We start from the raw sequence: 19,402 nt of genomic DNA on the forward strand, positions 1-19,402 counted from the left end.
CAAACCATCCTCTGCATCTCCTACTGGACCTGCAGATAAACACTTCCTTCAACAACTGTTTCAGCGTCACTGACACAAAGATACAGAAAATCTACACCTCACACCACAATCCCTGTACTCAGTTTAGACATAAGATCCTTATTGTGTCATATTATGTATTGATTTATTGAACACTTCACTCTTTGTATTTTTTTTCTTTCATTGGCTTCATTTAATGCATTTATAAGAGCTCTACAATTTTTTTTCTTTTTTTGTCTTTTTAATTTTTTTTTCAAGAAAGTGGACGTGATTAACAACTTCGAGGCAGTAGTACCTTAAACATGACTTTGACCAGAATCTGATTTGTGACATGTGACAGTAAATTCTTCTGTGTTGTCACAGTTCAGTGTCATATTATGTCATATCAACAGTTTATATCAGTTTGTTTATTTTCATTTATTATTAGCATTTCTGGTTTCTCATTGTTCGCTGTGATTTTTCTCTTTGTTTTTCATTATTATTTCGGTGACATCTCTAACACTGGTCAGTTCATCACATTTCAGTTCATGACAAACTTGAAAGTTGGAGTCTAAAGGTCTAAACTCTTATGCAGGTTTGAGGCCACAGCCCAGGTAGTAAAAGCAGATATTGTGTTTGGTGGTTATTAATTATCTAGAACACCATGACAACAGGTGAGCTCTCTAAAACAACTTTGCTTTCTTGAAGGACTGTAAGGTACAAGCTGTAAAGATGTGACATTTGATGAGAAACTTTCCTGAACTGTAACATGTTCAGAGACATTTAGAGATCCTGTGTCCCTGAACTCGAACTACTTACAGGATGTAGTCAGTTTACAGTAATGCAGTAATCTTTAATTGAATCTGGTCCAAGGAAATTAACTTCACTGGTATACATTTAGTTTATAACAAGCATATTTTAATGATGTATTATTTGAAAAAAAAAATAAACTTTTGATTTTATGTATTTCAGCTGCATTTTACTCAGAATTATTGCTTCATGTTCATGAGGGTCAAGAATTTTTCTTTGTTTTGAGTGTGAGAGCAGAGGTCTGGCAGGTTGACAATCTAAACCCTGTGATGAACCCAAATGTATGTTTTTGGCTGCAACGAAAACTTTAGTTCAAACTGCAGATAAAAACTCTTAGAACGAGCTGACTTTTCCTACTTGAACTTCTGAAACACCACAGCTTCACCTTCTTTGTGTCATTTTTATGTTCTATTTAGGTTTCGTTTTTTAAAAAGGAGAAGTCAAGATTTTCTACATTTTTCACTTTGGTGTCGTTTTAAGGAGCACAAACTGAAAACTATCTGAATGACACAGACAGCGCCCTCTGACTGACACAAGTGTTATATGCGTGTTTCAGTTTAACACGTGATTCATGAAAATGAAAGTAAATTCCGACACTTCTGAACTGAGCTGAGACGCCATTACAGGGAGTCAGATCTCTGCTGAAAAACACACGTTTGGAGGATTTTTATCAGAAAGTTCGAGAGACACTAATTTGGTGAGTTAAAAATACTCAAAGATCAAATGGCTGAGAAACTTATACTTTTTGAAAATTACCTGAGCTGCCATGTGTGTTCAGAGACTTTCAGAGATCCTGTGTCTCTGAGCTGCAGCCACAGCTTCTGTTCAAGCTGCCTGCAGAAATTCTGGGAACAAACTAAAAACAAAAACTGTCCCATTTGTAAGAGAAAATCTTCAAAGGATCGTTCATTTGTGAACTTTACACTGAAAGAACTTGCTGATTCATTTTCTGGAAGAAAGAAATCTGGATCATCTGAAACAGAAAAAGGAGAGAAGAAATTAACAGTGGTGTGCAGTAAACATGAGGAAGAGCCCAAACTTTTCTGTGTGGACGAGCAGAGAGCTGTGTGTCCTGTGTGTGAGTTTTCTCTCCACCAGAGTCACAAAGTGGTTCCTGTAGAAGAAGCAGTCAGTGACCTGAAGGAGCAGCTGAAATCTGACTTAAAGTCTCTGCAGGACAAGAGGAACAAATACAAACAAGTGGAGGAAACATACAATGAAATGATTCAACACTCCAAGAAGCAGCTGTTGTCCACAGAGAGGCAGATCAGAGCAGAGTTCAACAAGCTCCAGCAGTTCCTGAAAGAGGAAGAGGAGTCCAGACTGGCAGCTCTGAGGGAGGAAGAGGAGCAGAAGGGGAGGACTATCAGCAGAGAGATGAAGATGATTGAGGAGCAGATCTCCTCTCTGTCAGACAGCATCTCTGCTGTTGAAGAAGAGCTGCAGAAACACAGCGTGCCATTCCTCAGCAGTTATAAAGACACTCAGAGCAGAGCCAGAGCCCAGAGCTCAGTGTCAGATCCACAGCTGGTCTCAGGAGCACTGATAGATGTGGCCAAACACCTGGGCAACCTGTCCTTCAGAGTGTGGGAGAAGATGAAGGAGAAGGTCCACTTCAGTCCTGTCATTCTGGACCCAAACACTGCAAGTGGCTGTCTCTATCTGTCTGATGATCTGACCAGTGTGAGACAAGGAGACACAGAGCAGCAGCTTCCTGATAATCCAGAGAGAAACACTAAGTATCACACTGTTTTTGGATCTGAGGGCTTCAGCTCAGGGAAACACAGCTGGGAGGTGGAGGTGGGAGACCATCCTGTGTGGCTTGTGGGTTTAGTTAAAGAGTCAGCTGACAAAAATGAGTCATTTGTTTCACCAAAATATGGAATCTGGTGTTTATTGCATCGCAGTGGAAAATACAATAATGGTGATGGTCAGACTGTGACAGTGAAGAAGAGTCTCCAGAGGATCAGAGTCCAGCTGGACTATGACAGGGGGGAGGTGTCCTTCTATGACCCTGAAGACATGACTCACATCTGCACTCACAGAGACACTTTCACTGTGAAACTCTTCCCATATTTTAATATTGGAGAGGCAGGAGATGCCAAAACCTCTGATATCAAAATCTGTCAGACTGAGATTTGATTGTAAAGTGATTCTTTATTTTAACTGGGGTTTTTTTTTTTGTCTTGTTTTGTTTTTGGGGTTGTTTTCTTTCAGTCCAGCAGCTTAATTTTAGTGAAATTATTAATCAAACTGTCTAACTTCATTATGAGTTTATTTTATTTTATTGATTCAATGAAACCAAAGGAACTTTTTCTTGTGAAATTCTGACCCACTCGAGGTTCTGTAAGAAATTTTTGCTTTTAATATTTTTCTTTCTTTTAAATTAATATTTTCACAATATTTCTCATGTTGTTCATGTAAATATTTTATTAATTTTAAAATCTAAATGATGATGATTTCTTTGCTTTTCAAAGTTGTTGAGTGTGAACAGCAAACTGTGACACTTCTTTAAAGAAGGATTAATGATTAAACTTGTGTCACATCAGCAAGAGTCAACTTTACAACTACAAGATCTAAATTATCCTGAATATCAGCATCTTGTTTTCAGTTAAATAACATTTTATAGTAACACGTCTACTTTACAGTTTTCCAAATTCAGAGAAATGACTTCTAAGTTCTGAAACTGTCTCATCAGCAGGTTAAAAATGTTTAAACAGATAAAATTACAATATGTTTACTTCAGCAGCATCTTCATTTCAGTTGATTATTGAAAAACACAAAATGTCTCTGTGAAGTGAAATCAATCAAATTCAGTGATTCTGTTGTTGTTGTGTTTGACTGTAAATCAGCTTTCAGACACATTCAGTCATTGGTTCAGATTTATTTAACATGAAACTTCACTTTGATTGTTGTGTAAACATTTACTGACTCCTTAGAATAAATGATCATTTACTTCTGTTGGTTTGTAAATACAAACATTCACATGTAACCTCAGCTCTCTTAAACTGCATATCAGAGAAGACTTGTGCAGTTTGCTTTGATGGAGTCACTGATTCTCACTTTGTTCTGATCCTCACAGAAATCAAATGCAAATGTTGATAAAGTTTACATTCTCACACCTGTATGTTTATAAACTCTAACATATGTTGTTTAAGAGTAAAAATAAAATTCAGACGTATCCTACAGAAATATTTACACACCGACAGAGCTGAAAATAGTTTGTATGAACAAAACTGCAGAGATGTGAGCTGAAGGTCAGATTTTATAATATTTCTTTAAAAACATTTAACGCCTAAACAGGACTGCAAAACTAATTTTCCTGACATGCTGCCATGTATGTTGTTGTGAGACTTTCGGAGATCCTGTGTCTCTGAGATGCCATCATAGCTTCTGTTTAAGCTGCCTGCCAAGATTCAGGGAACAAGCTAAAAACAAAGTCTGCCCCACTAGCAGCAGGCAGCCATCTCTGATAGTTTGATCTTCTGATGATTTATAATAAGGCTTTAATTTTATTTTTTACACTTCACTCTGAGTTTCAGTGTTTCAGTGAATCAAAAGTTATTATAACTCTCATTTCTATTTTATTTTTAGCTGAGATGTTAGAATATTGATCACAAAACTGTTCAGCAAGTTGCTGAGGCAACAGTCAGAACAATCAGCAAGTTTATTAAAAACATTACTAAAACTGTATGAAAAATGGGAAAAACATGAGAAGACATATCTGACAACTGCAGGAAGCCAACCAAACCCACTAAACAAACATGTAAACAAATTCTATCACCAGAAAAAGTGAGTGAATTCCCAGCATGCCAATAGAATCAAAACATTTCAGAGAATAAAACTATGAATCACTAAGTAAAACAATATATCAGTACAGAAACAATAAAACATTACAATATCTAAAACAACTAATAATAAGTCCAACATTTTGTTGGTCCCTTCAAACTACATGAGTACGGTGGCCCCTAGAGACAAAGCACGTACAAACTCCAAAACACTTGCAAACTCCAAAACACATGCAAACTCCAAAACACATGCAAACTCCAAAACACTTGCAAACTAAAAAGCACATGGAAACTCCAAAACACGTACAAACTCCAAAACACTTGCAAAATCCAAAACACTTGCAAACTAAAAAACACGTACAAACTCCAAAACACTTGCAAAATCCAAAACACTTGCAAACTCCAAAACACTTGCAAACTAAAAAACACGTACAAACTCCAAAACACTTGCAAAATCCAAAACACTTGCAAACTCCAAAACACATGCAAATTCCAAAACACAACGGAAGTGCTCCAGGACGCTAGGGGCAGTGTTGAGCTCGATTTGCAAAATAAACGGCAAGTTTGTCTGTATGGGACGGTCTAGTCTCCGTCGCGCTTCCCAGGTTGCCTAGCAACCATGATACTAACCGCTGGAAACGTGTCATACAACTTGGTTTGACAGAAATGAGGGAGAACATATTTTGTTCATTTGTTTGTTTCTACAAGAGTTCTGTGTGATTTGATAAGTATCTGAGGCTGAGACCACAGGACAGAAAAACATGATTTTTGGGCTTCATTTCTGTACTGAACAGTCATTTAAGATTAGCTAGTAAATAAGAATTAGCTGATGTTGTTCATGAGACTAAAGTCATTATCACTTTGGTAATGTAAATATAATATGGCCAATATTATAGTTATTATATTAATCATTATTAGCTATTACAGCAGTGAACATGAACTCTGTGTCAAATACTGAGCTTCAGTACAGATTCAAGTTGCAGTTATTTATATGTCTTATCACCTTAAATCTTCACTCAAAGACAAGTATCTTTGACAGTGCATATATAGGTGTATCATATATAAGAGACAAATGTTGTTCCTTCAGTATGTTGGCATTACTAAATTTGGCTCATTGCTTACATATATTTATAAAAAGAAAATGTACAAGCTGTGATAACTGTTTCTGATAAAATGAAGAGTAGACTGACATATTAAATATTCCTTTATTGGGTGAGAAAATCAGACCATGTCATAACTGCTTTAAGCCATACAGAATAGATATCAGAGCCTTAAACAGGCTGGCTTCTGCTAAATGGGTCAAACTGGGCAGAAAGTATACAAACACATAACATCCTTATAGAATATGATGTAACACTATAGATCAACTTACCTCAGAATATATAAAGCATATAAACAATTACAGCAATATGATGCAACAAACACAGCAGTGCTACTAATCCAAAATACTCAAAGTTTCATAGAACTGAAACAAACATTTATTTTTAGGTCCATTCTGCTGCTGATACATACTTTAGGTTTCTGAATATTACACTTGTTGCTGCCTTTCATAGTGTGTAACTTGAAGGCCCTGAGTACTTTCTCCCACACTGAAAACACTGGAATGATAAAATGATTTGAACATTACCTAATAAGACTGATTCAGGACAGACAATTAGTTATTTTAAACTTTTCTAGCAGTCCTTCACAAACAGGGAACAGTCTGTCTATTCTCTCCATCTGTCAGCTGCTGCTGGCTCTTCCTCCTCCTCTTCCTCACACACTGTTGAGTTTGTCCTGGTGGATCATCAGGGGTGCAAAGCCTCACAGATGATGTGCAGCAGTGTGTCCCTCAGTCTGTCCTCACTCTGGACACTTGCAGTTGTCACACATGGAAATCAAATGTGTGATAAGCTGCAGGATTCAAACACAAGTGTGACTTATAAACACATGTTCATACTTTTATTACACAATCAGAGAGAAAGAAACAGAGAGCGAGTGCAGGACAGACAGACAGGTGAAAGTCTCAGGTGTATACACTGCTACAAAACAGCACAAAAGAAGGAGGATTTAGTGTTTGTGTTATTACGAAACAAGAAGAGTTCCCAGATGGTACAGTGAACACATGTGTGACTCCTGTGATTAAAGCATCTTTCTTTCAGCTTAATGAGTGAACCGTCAGCTCGTTCAAACACACGTTAAAGTCCGTTTGGCTCGACACCACCGAACAGAGGCAGCAATATAACATAGCTAACATTAACAGTGCAGTGGATCCTGCTTGTGCCGTGATATTCAGGACTGCAAACCGAGCAGCATCACTGACTTTCAGCTTGTTGTGTTTGTGGATATATGACTGACTTTAATTATCCACAAAATCATCACAATCTCTGTAAGATTAAGGTCGACTATATATATACTTTTTAAAGTAAAGGCTTTAAAACCAAGTTAATTCTGAAAGTACAGACATCGCTAATGTCACATAACTTTCCCGACATGTGGCCAACAATAATGGTTTAATGTTCTTCATTAAAAAAATATTTGCGCATAAATAAGTGACATAATATTCAGTACTTACTTCTGAAAGTTTACTCTTCCTCCGCTCCGCTTCCACCGTTTTTTTCGGCAAAATTATCCACACCACCACCGCACTATGAAGTCTGGGATATGTTGGGCCATGAAGGCTACACCGACCCATCCTTAAAATTCAGGGAAATTAAGGACGCATTTGAGGGCCGCATGTAGAGCAGCCTTTGAATTGGGACAGCCTTCTCTTGTCGCTGTGACGTAATCGGCCTTAAAATGCAGCCTTTAAGGCTGCAAACCCCAAATCCGGTCATTGGTACTTCCTGGCTTGTGTAGTTACTAGGTAACAAAAGCTCAACACTGCCCCTAGCGTCCTGGAGCACTTCCGTTGTGTTTTGGAATTTGCATGCGTTTTGGAGTTGGCAAGTGTTATTGAGTTTGCAAGTGTTTTGGATTTTGCAAGTGTTTTGGAGTTTGTACGTGTTTTGGAGTTTGCAAGTGTTTTTGAGTTTGCAAGTGTTTTGGAATTTGCATGTGTTTTAGAGTTTGCAAGTGTTTTGGAGTTTGTACGTGCTTTGTCTCTAGGGGCCACCGTATAACACCAATCTAAATCTTATATACAGAAAATATCAACCCGTTCTCACTCCCAAAGCGTAACATTTTACGCTAGGTGACAAATCGTCACCATATTACGTTTTCGGCTACCCACCACGTTCCCAAATGACGACCTCGGAAAAAAGAGGAAATATGAGAACCGTCTGGAATGAATCTACACATGCTCGCTCTTTTTCTTCAAATCGCTTACAAACACGCTATTTAACATCATTAAAGTCCTGGTTAAGGTCAGGAATAAGGTTATGGTCAGGGCTAGGGATAAGGTTAGGTTTAGGGCTGGAATACAGGGCTGGAACGTCCATTACCGCGGGAGCGTCATTGCACTGGATTCCAGCCATAACCCGCCGCGTACCATAAGAACGCCGAAGGTCTCCTTTCGCGTTCCTCAGGAACGCCGCGGGACGTGACAAAACGTCGACATGTTACGCCTCGGGAGTGAGAACGCTCTGAAAATATACAGGATTGCAGAAATGAAATGAAAGCCACAGAATGTACATAAGGTGCAGTTGCAGTCTAGCAGTGTGAAGCAATGTGAGACTTAGGAGGGAGATGGTGAGGGGAAAGAACATGTTCCTGTGTCGGGTGGTCCTGGTCTGCAGGCTTCTATACCGTCTGTCAGAGGGCAGCAGGTCAAAAAGTCTGTGTCCAGGGTGTGAGGGGTCTGTGATGATTTTCCCTGCGTGTTTCCTGGTTCTTGAGAGGTGCAGGTCCTGGGTGGAGGGCAGGGGGGCGCCGATGATCTTTTCAGCTGCCCGTACAGTCCGCTGCAGTCTGCTCCTGTCCTGTTTAGTGGCTGCACCATACCAGACTGTGATGGAAGAGCACAGGACAGACTCAATGACTGCAGTGTAGAACTGGATCAGCAGCTCATGTGGAAGACTGTACTTCCCCACTTGTCTCAGCAAGTACATCCTTTGCTGGGTCTTTTTAAGATCTTGGTCTCCCACTTCATGTCCTGGGAGATGGTGGTACCCAGGAACTTGAAAAACAGTCTTATAATACAATTTATTTTCACTCTGTGACACTTTTTAATATGTAATGTTATTTGCTTCTAATAGATTAATCTCTGAAAATATTGCAGATACATTCATTAAAACCCGGTACTGTGTCTGAATATGGTAGCGTGGTGGCAAGAAGCAAGAAAGTCCTGAGTTTAAATCCACAAAACTGGCTTTCTGTTTTCCTGGGTTTCCACCAACTACTCCCACAGTTACCTGATGATTTCAAATTGCCCGTGGGTGTGAATGTGGGTGAAAACGGTCGTCTGTCTCCTTGTGTTGGCCCTGGGGCAGACTAGACTGTCTCGATATGACAGCTGGAATAGGCATTTTGTAACAATGTGTCTGTTTCTGACTTTTGTATCATCTTGATTAAAACATGACTGCTCTTTTTTTAGCATTTTACACTTTCTCTTTTGGTTCAGTCTTGATTTGGATTTGATCAAAAAAAAAAATAATATAATATTATTATAATTATTAATACAATATAATTTTCTTCTTTCATTTTCTTTCTGTATGGAAACAAAACTGCCAAGATCTTCTAAGATTGTATTACGACAACACCATCGCCTGGTTGACTTGTTTTTAACAGTCATGAATGAAAACATTTCCGCACTGTCAAACAGACTTTAAATTCCACTGCAAGGTGTGAGATCTCCTGCTGAAAAATACGACTACGAAGAACAGAAAATTCAACAGGAATCTGGTGACTAAGAAGGAAGATCAAATGGATGAAAAAGTTCTTGAAAATTCGCTGAGCTGCCATGTGTGTTCAGAGACTTTCAGAGATCCTGTGTCTCTGAGCTGCAACCACAGCTTCTGTTCAAGCTGCCTGCAGAAATTCTGGGAACAAACTAAAAACAAAAACTGTCCCATTTGTAAAAGAAAATCTTCAAAGGAATTTCCTCATTTGAACTATACACTCAAAGAACTTGCTGATTCATTTACTGACACAAAGAAATCTGGATCATCTGGGGCAGAAAAGGAAAAGAAAAAAACAACAGTGGTGTGCAGTAAACATGAGGAAGAGCCTATACTGTTCTGTGTGGATGAGCACAGAGCTGTGTGTCCTGTGTGTGAGTTTTCTCTCCACCGGAGTCACAAAGTGGTTCCTGTAGAAGAAGCAGTCAGTGACCTGAAGGAGCAGCTGAAATCTGACTTAAAGTCTCTGCAGGACAAGAGGAACAAATACAAACAAGTGGAGAAAACATACAATGAAATGATTCAACACTCCAAGAAGCAGCTGTTGTCCACAGAGAGGCAGATCAGAGCAGAGTTCAACAAGCTCCAGCAGTTCCTGAAAGAGGAAGAGGAGTCCAGACTGGCAGCTCTGAGGGAGGAAGAGGAGCAGAAGGGGAGGACTATCAGCAGAGAGATGAAGATGATTGAGGAGCAGATCTCCTCTCTGTCAGACAGCATCTCTGCTGTTGAAGAAGAGCTGCAGAAACACAGCGTGCCATTCCTCAGCAGTTATAAAGACACTCAGAGCAGAGCCAGAGCCCAGAGCTCAGTGTCAGATCCACAGCTGGTCTCAGGAGCACTGATAGATGTGGCCAAACACCTGGGCAACCTGTCCTTCAGAGTGTGGGAGAAGATGAAGGAGAAGGTCCACTTCAGTCCTGTCATTCTGGACCCAAACACTGCACACTGCTGTCTCTATCTGTCTGATGATCTGACCAGTGTGAGACATGGAGACACAGAGCAGCAGCTTCCTAATAATCCAGAGAGAAACACTAAGTATCACACTGTTTTTGGCTCTGAGGGTTTTCAGCTCAGGGGACAAGGCTGCCATGTATGTTTTGTGAGACTTTCGAGATCCTGTGTCTCTGAGATGCCACATAGCTTCTGTTTAAGCTGCCTGCGAAGATCAGGGAACAGCTAAAAACAAATTCTGCCCCACTACAGCAGGCAGCCATCTCTGATAGTTTGATCTTCTGATGTTTTATATAAGGCTTTAATTTTATTTTTACACTCACTCTGAGTTTCAGTGTTTCAGTGAATCAAAAGTATAAACTCTCATTCTATTTTATTTTTAGCTGACCTGTTAGAATATGATCACAAAACTGTTAGCAAGTTGCCTCTGTAACGTGAAACAAAAATCAATTTAGGTGATTTTTTTGTTGTGTGGTCCACACTGCACAGAGACAAGCATGAAACACGATAGTTTATGGAACACTTTAGTATTTGACAGGAGAGTTCACCATTCCTGCCTACTGCACACAGTACAGACAAACAAACTTATTAGAGCAACAGAGGTTTCTGTTGCTCTCCGGTGGCACACCGAAAGAATCCACGAGCAACACATGAAAGGAAGAAAAATAGGATAAATAAATAAAAACAGTAAGACCGGGTAAATGACACAGAGGCTTCAATAAGAAGCCAAAACAGTAAGTGCAGATTAAGTGCGTAACTGCGATTATTAAAAACATACTAAACTGTATGAAAAATGGGAAAAAAAGAGAAGACATATCTGACAACTGCAGGAAGCCAACCAACCCCACTAAACAAACATGTAAACAAATTCTATCAGCAGAACAAAGTGAGTGAATTCCCAGCATGCCAAAGAATCAAAACATTTCAGAGAATAAAACTAGAATCACTAAGTAAAACAATAACAGTACGAAACAATAAAACATTACAATACAAACAACAAAAATAAGTCCAACATTTTGTTGTTCACTTCAAACTACATGAGGAACCCAGCACACGTCAAAGGAAAGGCTACAGGTAGTTTTCACCTATTATCCACTTGTGCTCTACTTGGTTATTCTTCTGTCTGGAGTGGCTTTGCTACAACTGGCCCATGACGTCCCAGGCACTATAACACTGGGAGGGACATGACTTGATTTATGCAGGGGACAGTGGATCTGAAGTGGTGATTTTCTGTTTTCCTTTAATAACATTGTCTACCCTGCTAGGCCTTTCCCAGCATGTTGTGAGGTGATTCCAAAATTCCAAAAATGAAAAAAAAATGAAAAAACAAAAATCTGAAACTGAGATTTCTTTAATCTCAGAAAAAAAATTGTTCTTATAATTATCTCATCCTGCCAATGGACAGCACAACCTTCATGCACACTACTTTATAATTACCACACTGACTCCTGAGTACTGCAATGAAACCTGATCATGTGGACGCAACTGTGAACAGTTTTGTTCCTGCAAAAACCACAAGATGGAGACAAAGTTGATATTTTCTCAACAGAATCAGAACTAGAATTGTTTTTTATTGGCCAAGCATATGCTCAAACACATACAAGGAATTTGGTTCCCGTAGAAATGGTGTCTCTCAAGCACAGTAATGTAAATCACAACAATATGTAAATGACACAATACACAAAGGTGTGTAAACCAACCATATAACACCAATCTAAATCTTATATAAGAAAAGATTCTGAGCTGCAGCCACAGCTTCTGTTCAAGCTGCCTGCAGAAATTCTGGGAACAAACTAAAAACAAAAACGTCCCATTTGTAAAGAAAATCTTCAAAGGAGTATCCTGGTGTGACTTTACACTGAAAACTTGCTGATTCTTTGCTGGGAGACAGAAATCGGGATCATCTGAGACAGAAAAAGGAGAGAAGAAATTAACAGTGGTGTGCAGTAAACATGAAGAAGTGCCTAAACTGTTCTGTGTGGACGAGCAGAGAGCTGTGTGTCCTGTGTGTGAGTTTCTCTCCACCAGAGTCACAAAGTGGTTCCTGTAGAAGAAGCAGTCAGTGACCTGAAGGAGCAGCTGAAATCTGACTTAAAGTCTCTGCAGGACAAGAGGAACAAATACAAACAAGTGGAGGAAACATACAATGAAATGAGGGAACACATGAAGAAGCAGCTGTTGTCCACAGAGAGGCAGATCAGAGCAGAGTTCAAGAAGCTCCAGCAGTTCCTGAAAGAGGAAGAGGAGTCCAGACTGGCAGCTTTGAGGGAGGAAGAGGAGCAGAAGGGGAGGACTATCAGCAGAGAGATGAAGATGATTGAGGAGCAGATCTCCTCTCTGTCAGACAGCATCTCTGCTGTTGAAGAAGAGCTGCAGAAACACAGCGTGCCATTCCTCAGCAGTTATAAAGACACTCAGAGCAGAGCCAAAGCCCAGAGCTCAGTGTCAGATCCACAGCTGGTCTCAGGAGCACTGATAGATGTGGCCAAACACCTGGGCAACCTGTCCTTCAGAGTGTGGGAGAAGATGAAGGAGAAGGTCCACTTCAGTCCTGTCATTCTGGACCCAAACACTGCACACCCAGTTCTCTATCTGTCTGATGATCTGACCAGTGTGAGACAGTGGAGACACAAAGCAGCAGCTTCCTGATAATCCAGAGAGAAACACTAAGTATGCCAATGTTTTTGGCTCCGAGGGTTTCAGCTCAGGGAAACACAGCTGGGAGGTGGAGGTGGGAGACCATCCTGAATGGAATGTCGGTTTAGTTAAAGAGTCAGTTGACAGGAAGGGAGAGCTTTTTGTTTCACCAAAATATGGATTCTGGTGTTTAGCGCATCGCAGTGGAAAATACACTAATGGTGTTGGTCAGACTGTGACAGTGAAGAAGAGTCTCCAGAGGATCAGAGTCCAGCTGGACTATGACAGGGGGGAGGTGTCCTTCTATGACCCTGAAGACATGACTCACATCTACACTCACAGAGACACTTTCACTGAGAAACTCTTCCCATATTTTAATGTTGGAAAGGCAGGAGACGCCAAAACCTCTGATATCAAAATCTGCCAGACTGAGATTTGATTGTAAAGTGATTCTTTATTTTAACTGTTTGGTTTTTTTTCTTTTTGTCTTGTTTTGTTTTTGGGTTTGTTGGTTTTTTCTTTCAGTCCAGCAGCTTAATTTTAGTGAAATTATTAATCAAACTGTCTAACTTCATTATGAGTTTATTTTATTTTATTAATTGTTGATTCAATGGAACCAAAGGAACTTTTTCTTGTGAAAATCTGACCCACTCGAGTTTCTGTAAGAAATTTTTGCTTTTCGTATTCTTGTTTCTTTGACATTAATATTTTCACAATATTTCTCATGTTGTTCATGTAAATATTTTATTAATTTTAAAATCTAAATGATGATGATTTCTTTGCTTTTCAAAGTTGTTGAGTGTGAACAGTAAACTGTGACACTTCTTTAAAGAAGGATTAATGATTAAACTTGTGTCACATCAGCAAGAGTCAACTTTACAACTACAAGATCTAAATTATCCTGAATATCAGCATCTTGTTTTCAGTTAAATAACATTTTATAGTAACACGTCTACTTTACAGTTTTCCAAATTCAGAGAAATGACTTCTAAGTTCTGAAACTGTCTCATCAGCAGGTTAAAAATATTTAAACAGATAAAATTACAATATGTTTACTTCAGCAGCATCTTCATTTCAGCCATTTCAGTTGATTATTGAAAAACACTAAATGTCTCTGTGAAGTGAAATCAATCAAATTCAGTGATTCTGTTGTTGTTGTGTTTGACTGTAAATCAACTTTCACACACATTCAGTCATTGGTTCAGATTTATTTAACATGAAACTTCACTTTGATTGTTGTGTAAACATTTACTGACTCCTTAGAATAAATGATCATTTACTTCTGTTGGTTTGTAAATACAAACATTCACATGTAACCTCAGCTCTCTTAAACTGCATGTCATAGAAGACTTGTGCAGTTTGCTTTGATGGAGTCACTGATTCTCACTTTGGTCTGATCCTCACAGACATCAAATGCAAATGTTGATAAAGTTGACATTCTCACACCTGTATGTTTATAAACTCTAACATATGTTGTTTAAGAGTAAAAATAAAATTCAGACGTATCCTACAGAAATATTTACAAACCGACAGCTGAAAATAGTTTGTATGAACAAAACTGCAGAGATGTCAGCTGAAGGTCAGATTTTATAATATTTCTTTAAAAACTTTTAACGCCTAAACAGGACTGCAAAACAAATTTTCCTGACATGCTGCCATGTATGTTGTTGTGAGACTTTCGGAGATCCTGTGTCTCTGAGATGCCATCATAGCTTCTGTTTAAGCTGCCTGCCAAGATTCAGGGAAGGAGCTAAAAACAAATTCTGCCCCACTAGCAGCAGGCAGCCATCTCTGATAGTTTGATCTTCTGATGTTTTATAATAAGGCTTTAATTTTATTTTTTACACTTCACTCTGAGTTTCAGTGTTTCAGTGAATCAAAAGTTATTATAACTCTCATTTCTATTTTATTTTTAGCTGACATGTTAGAATATTGATCACAAAACTGTTCAGCAAGTTGCCTCTGTAACGTGAAACAAAAATCAATTTAGGTGATTTTTTGTTGTTGTGGTCCACACTGCACAGAGACAAGCATGAAACACGAGTAGTTTATGGAACAACTTTAGTATTTGACAGGAGAAGTTCACCTTTTGTTCCACCATTCCTGCCTACTGCACACAGTACATGACAAACAAAACTTATTAGAGCAACTTAGAGGTTTCTGTTTGCCTCATCTGGGGTCACAGAGATCCACTAGCAGACACATTTGAAAGGAATAGAAAAATAGGATAAATAAATAAAAACAGTAAGACCAGGGTAAATGACACAGAGGCTTCAATAAGAAGCCAAAACAGTAAGTACAGATTAAGTGCTGTAACTGGCTATTTATTAAAAACATTACTAAAACTGCATGAAAAATGGGAAAAACATGAGAAGACATATCTGACAACTACAGGAAGCCAACCAACCCCACTAAACAAACATGTAAACAAATTCTATCAGCAGACAAAGTGAGTGAATTCCCAGCATGCCAATAGAATCAAAACATTTCAGAGAATAAAACTATGAATCACTAAGTAAAACAATATATCAGTACAGAAACAATAAAACATTACAATATCTAAAACAACTAATAATAAGTCCAACATTTTGTTGGTCACTTCAAACTACATGAGGAACCCAGCACAGTCAAAGGAAATGGCTACAGGTAGTTTTCACCTATTTATCCACTTGTGCTCTACTTGGTTATTCTCCTGTCTGGAGTGGCTTTGCTACAATCTGGCCCATGACGTCCCAGGCACTATGAACCACTGGGAGGGAATGTGACTTGATTTATGCAGGGGACACTGGATCTGAAGTGGTGATTTTCTGTTTTCCTTTAATAACTTTGTCTACCCTGCTAGGCCTTTCCCAGCATGTTGTGAGGTGATTCCAAAATTCCAGAAATTAAAAAATAAATTAAAAAATATAAATCTGAAACTGAGATTTCTCTTTAATCTTCAGAAAAAAGAAATGTTGTTGCTTAATAATTATCTCATCCTGCTAATGGACAGCACAACCTTCATGCACACTACTTATAATTTCACCAAACACTGACTCCTGATGTACTGCAATAAAACCTGATCATGTGGACGCAACTGTGAACAGTTTTGTTCCTGCAAAAACCACAAGATGGAGACAAAGTTGATATTTTCTCAACAGAATCAGAATCAAAATTGCTTTTATTGGCCAAGCATATGCTCAAACACATACAAGGAATTTGTTTCCGGTAGATGGTGTCTCTACCAGATCACAACAATATGTAAATGACTCAATACACACACACACACATCTATTGCAGTCTAGCAGTGTGAAGCAATGTGAGACTTAGGAGGGAGATGGTGAGGGGAAAGAATATGTTCCTGTGTCGGGTGGTCCTGGTCTGCAGGCTTCTATACCGTCTACCAGAGGGCAGCAGGTCAAAAGGTCTGTGTCCAGGGTGTGAGGGGTCTGTGATGATTTTCCCTGCGTGTTTCCTGGTTCTTGAGAGGTGCAGGTCCTGGGTGGAGGGCAGGGGGCGCCGATGATCTTTTCAGCTGCCCGTACAGTCCGCTGCAGTCTGCTCCTGTCCTGTTTAGTGGCTGCACCATACCAGACTGTGATGGAAGAGCACAGGACAGACTCAATGACTGCAGTGTAGAACTGGATCGGCAGCTCCTGTAGAAGACTGTACTTCCCCAGTTGTCTCAGGAAGTACATCCTTTGCTGGGTCTTTTTAAGATCTTGGTCTCCCACTTCACCTCCTGGGAGATGGTGGTACCCAGGAACTTGAAAAACAGTATTATAACACAATTTAGTTTCACTCTATGACACTTTTTCATATGTAATATGATTTGCTTCAGTAACCTTAGTTCACAAGTAAAACAAAAAATCAAGACTAGTTTCTGAAAATATTGCAGATACATTCATTAAAACCTTGTACTGTGTCTGAATATGGTAGCGTGGTGGCAAGAAGCAAGAAAGTCCTGAGTTTCAAATCCACAAACTGGCTTTCTGTTTTCCTGGGTTTCCACCAACTACTCCCACAGTTACCTGATGATCTCAAATTGCCCGTGGGTGTGAATGTGGGTGAAAACGGTCGTCTGTCTCCTTGTGTTGGCCCTGGGGCAGACTAGACTGTCTCGATATGACAGCTGGGATAGGCATTTTGTAACAATGTGTCTGTTTCTGACTTTTGTATCATCTTGATTAAAACGTGACTGCCCTTCTTTTTTTTTTTTTTTTTTTTAGCATTTTGCACTTTCTCTTTTGGTTCCGTCTTGATTTGGATTTGATAAAAAACGTAAAAAGATTTCTTTATTCTCTATCCATGTTGATGTTGTTGTTAAGGTCATGCTGGGAAAGTGTTTCCTGTGGCAGTTGCTGAAAAACAAAAATGTTGTAAAACAGGTTTAGTATCTGTCAGTTGAAATCCTCCTCAGCAGACTAAAACAACTCAGATTTCTTCATCTTTCTGTCATTTTTATACTTTATTTAAGTAAAAGCAAATCCTGAGAGCTCAACATATAATTTTCTTCTTTCATTTTCTTTCTGTATGGAAACAAAACTGCCATGATCTTCTAAGATTATATTACGACAACACCATCGCCTGGTTGACTTGCTTTTAACAGTCATGAATGAAAACATTTCCACACTGTCAAACAGACTTTAAATTCCACTGCAAGGTGTGAGATCTCCTGCTGAAAAATACAACTACGAAAAACAGACAATTCAACAAGAATTTGGTGAAGAAGGAAGATCAAATGGCTGAAAAAGTTCTTGAAAATTACCTGAGCTGTCATGTGTGTTCAGAGACTTTCAGAGATCCTGTGTCTCTGAGCTGCAGCCACAGCTTCTGTTCAAGCTGCCTGCAGAAATTCTGGGAACAACCTAAAAACAAAAACTGTCCAGTTTGTAAAAGAAAATCTTCAAAAGATGTTCTATTTGTCAACTTTGCACTGAAACAACTTGCTGACTCCTTTGCAGGGAGACAGAAATCTGAATCATATCTGACAGAAAAAGAAAACGAAGTGGCGGTGGTTTGCAACATACATCAAGAAGGACCGAAACTGTTCTGTGTGGACGAGCAGAGAGCTGTGTGTCCTGTGTGTGAGTTTTCTCTCCACCAGAGTCACAAAGTGGTTCCTGTAGAAGAAGCAGTCAGTGACCTGAAGGAGCAGCTGAAATCTGACTTAAAGTCTCTGCAGGACAAGAGGAACAAATACAAACAAGTGGAGGAAACATACAATGAAATGAGGGAACACATGAAGAAGCAGCTGTTGTCCACAGAGAGGCAGATCAGAGCAGAGTTCAACAAGCTCCAGCAGATCCTGAAAGAGGAAGAGGAGTCCAGACTGGCAGCTCTGAGGGAGGAAGAGGAGCAGAAGGGGAGGACTATCAGCAGAGAGATGAAGATGATTGAGGAGCAGATCTCCTCTCTGTCAGACAGCATCTCTGCTGTTGAAGAAGAGCTGCAGAAACACAGCGTGCCATTCCTCAGCAGTTATAAAGACACTCAGAGCAGAGCCAGAGCCCAGAGCTCAGTGTCAGATCCACAGCTGGTCTCAGGAGCACTGATAGATGTGGCCAAACACCTGGGCAACCTGTCCTTCAGAGTGTGGGAGAAGATGAAGGAGAAGGTCCACTTCAGTCCTGTCATTCTGGACCCAAACACTGCAAACTGCTGTCTCTATCTGTCTGATGATCTGACCAGTGTGAGATGTGGAGACACAAAGCAGCAGCTTCCCAACAATCCAGAGAGAAACACTCAGTATTTTAAAGTTTTTTGGCTCTGAGGGCTTCAGCTCAGGGAAACATGGCTGGGAGGTGGAGGTGGGAGACCATCCTCGCTGGAATATTGGTTTGACTAAAGAGTCATCTAACAGGAAGGGAGAGCATTCTGCTTCACCTGAATTTGGAGTCTGGTGCTTGCTATATGGCAGTGGAAAATGCTGTAATGGTTTTGGTCAAGCTATGACAGTGAAGAAGAGTCTCCAAAGGATAAGAATCCAGCTGGACTATGACACAGGAGAGGTGTCCTTCTATGATGTTGATGGCATGGCCCACATATACACCTACAAAGACACTATCACTGAGAAACTCTTTCCATATTTGCATATTGGAGAGCCTGGTAGCATAAAAGTCTGTCAGACTGATATTTCCCCCATAGTGAGAAAGATTTTTGTAGTATAGTCAGTGTATCATGCTTCTGTGTACTGTATGCACTCATGACAAGTGTACTTAACTGTATGTTTATACACTACATGGACTGCATTAAACACAATTAAGATGACTGTATGGAGATGACTTACATTTGTGACTTTTTTATATTGAAAATAGTCTGTGACTGATTAGATTTTCTTTCATCCCACAAAAGAAATGATTCGTTGCTTGAGAAATTAGATATATTTTTGTTTTTTAAAAAAATATGTTAATGACGATGATA

General features: G+C 39.4%; 2 protein-coding genes and 2 pseudogenes across 2 annotated transcripts; all 4 read left to right on the top strand.

Annotated features, from left to right (window-relative positions):
• The first annotated feature begins 1,380 nt into the window (after nt 1-1,380).
• Nucleotides 1,381-3,999, top strand: LOC120745482 (E3 ubiquitin-protein ligase TRIM35-like). Its single transcript, XM_040050384.1, has one exon. It carries the CDS (start codon nt 1,531-1,533, stop codon nt 2,947-2,949), a length of 1,419 nt encoding a protein of 472 aa, XP_039906318.1. The 5' UTR covers nt 1,381-1,530; the 3' UTR covers nt 2,950-3,999.
• Nucleotides 4,000-9,244: 5,245 nt separating this feature from the next.
• On the top strand, nt 9,245-10,648 carry LOC120745889 (E3 ubiquitin-protein ligase TRIM35-like). Its single transcript, XM_040051099.1, has 2 exons — nt 9,245-10,502; nt 10,553-10,648. Exons 1-2 carry the CDS (start codon nt 9,438-9,440, stop codon nt 10,646-10,648), a joined length of 1,161 nt encoding a protein of 386 aa, XP_039907033.1. The 5' UTR covers nt 9,245-9,437.
• Nucleotides 10,649-11,986: 1,338 nt separating this feature from the next.
• Nucleotides 11,987-15,894, top strand: LOC120745890 (annotated as a pseudogene).
• A 1,811-nt stretch (nt 15,895-17,705) lies between these two features.
• LOC120745479 lies at nt 17,706-19,252 on the top strand (annotated as a pseudogene).
• The last annotated feature ends 150 nt before the right edge of the window (nt 19,253-19,402 follow it).

Source organism: Simochromis diagramma, unplaced genomic scaffold (genome assembly GCF_900408965.1).
Source record: "Simochromis diagramma unplaced genomic scaffold, fSimDia1.1 OVJJ01000131.1, whole genome shotgun sequence".
Classification (NCBI taxonomy): domain Eukaryota; kingdom Metazoa; phylum Chordata; class Actinopteri; order Cichliformes; family Cichlidae; genus Simochromis; species Simochromis diagramma.

Coding starts and splice junctions, on each gene's coding strand:
- LOC120745482 (XM_040050384.1), top strand. CDS start 1,531: ATGGCTGAGAAACTTATACTTTTTGAAAATTACCTGAGCTGCCATGTG.
- LOC120745889 (XM_040051099.1), top strand. CDS start 9,438: ATGGATGAAAAAGTTCTTGAAAATTCGCTGAGCTGCCATGTGTGTTCA. Junction 10,503..10,552: donor TCAGGGGACAAGGCTGCCAT/GTATGTTTTGTG, acceptor GATGCCACATAG/CTTCTGTTTAAGCTGCCTGC.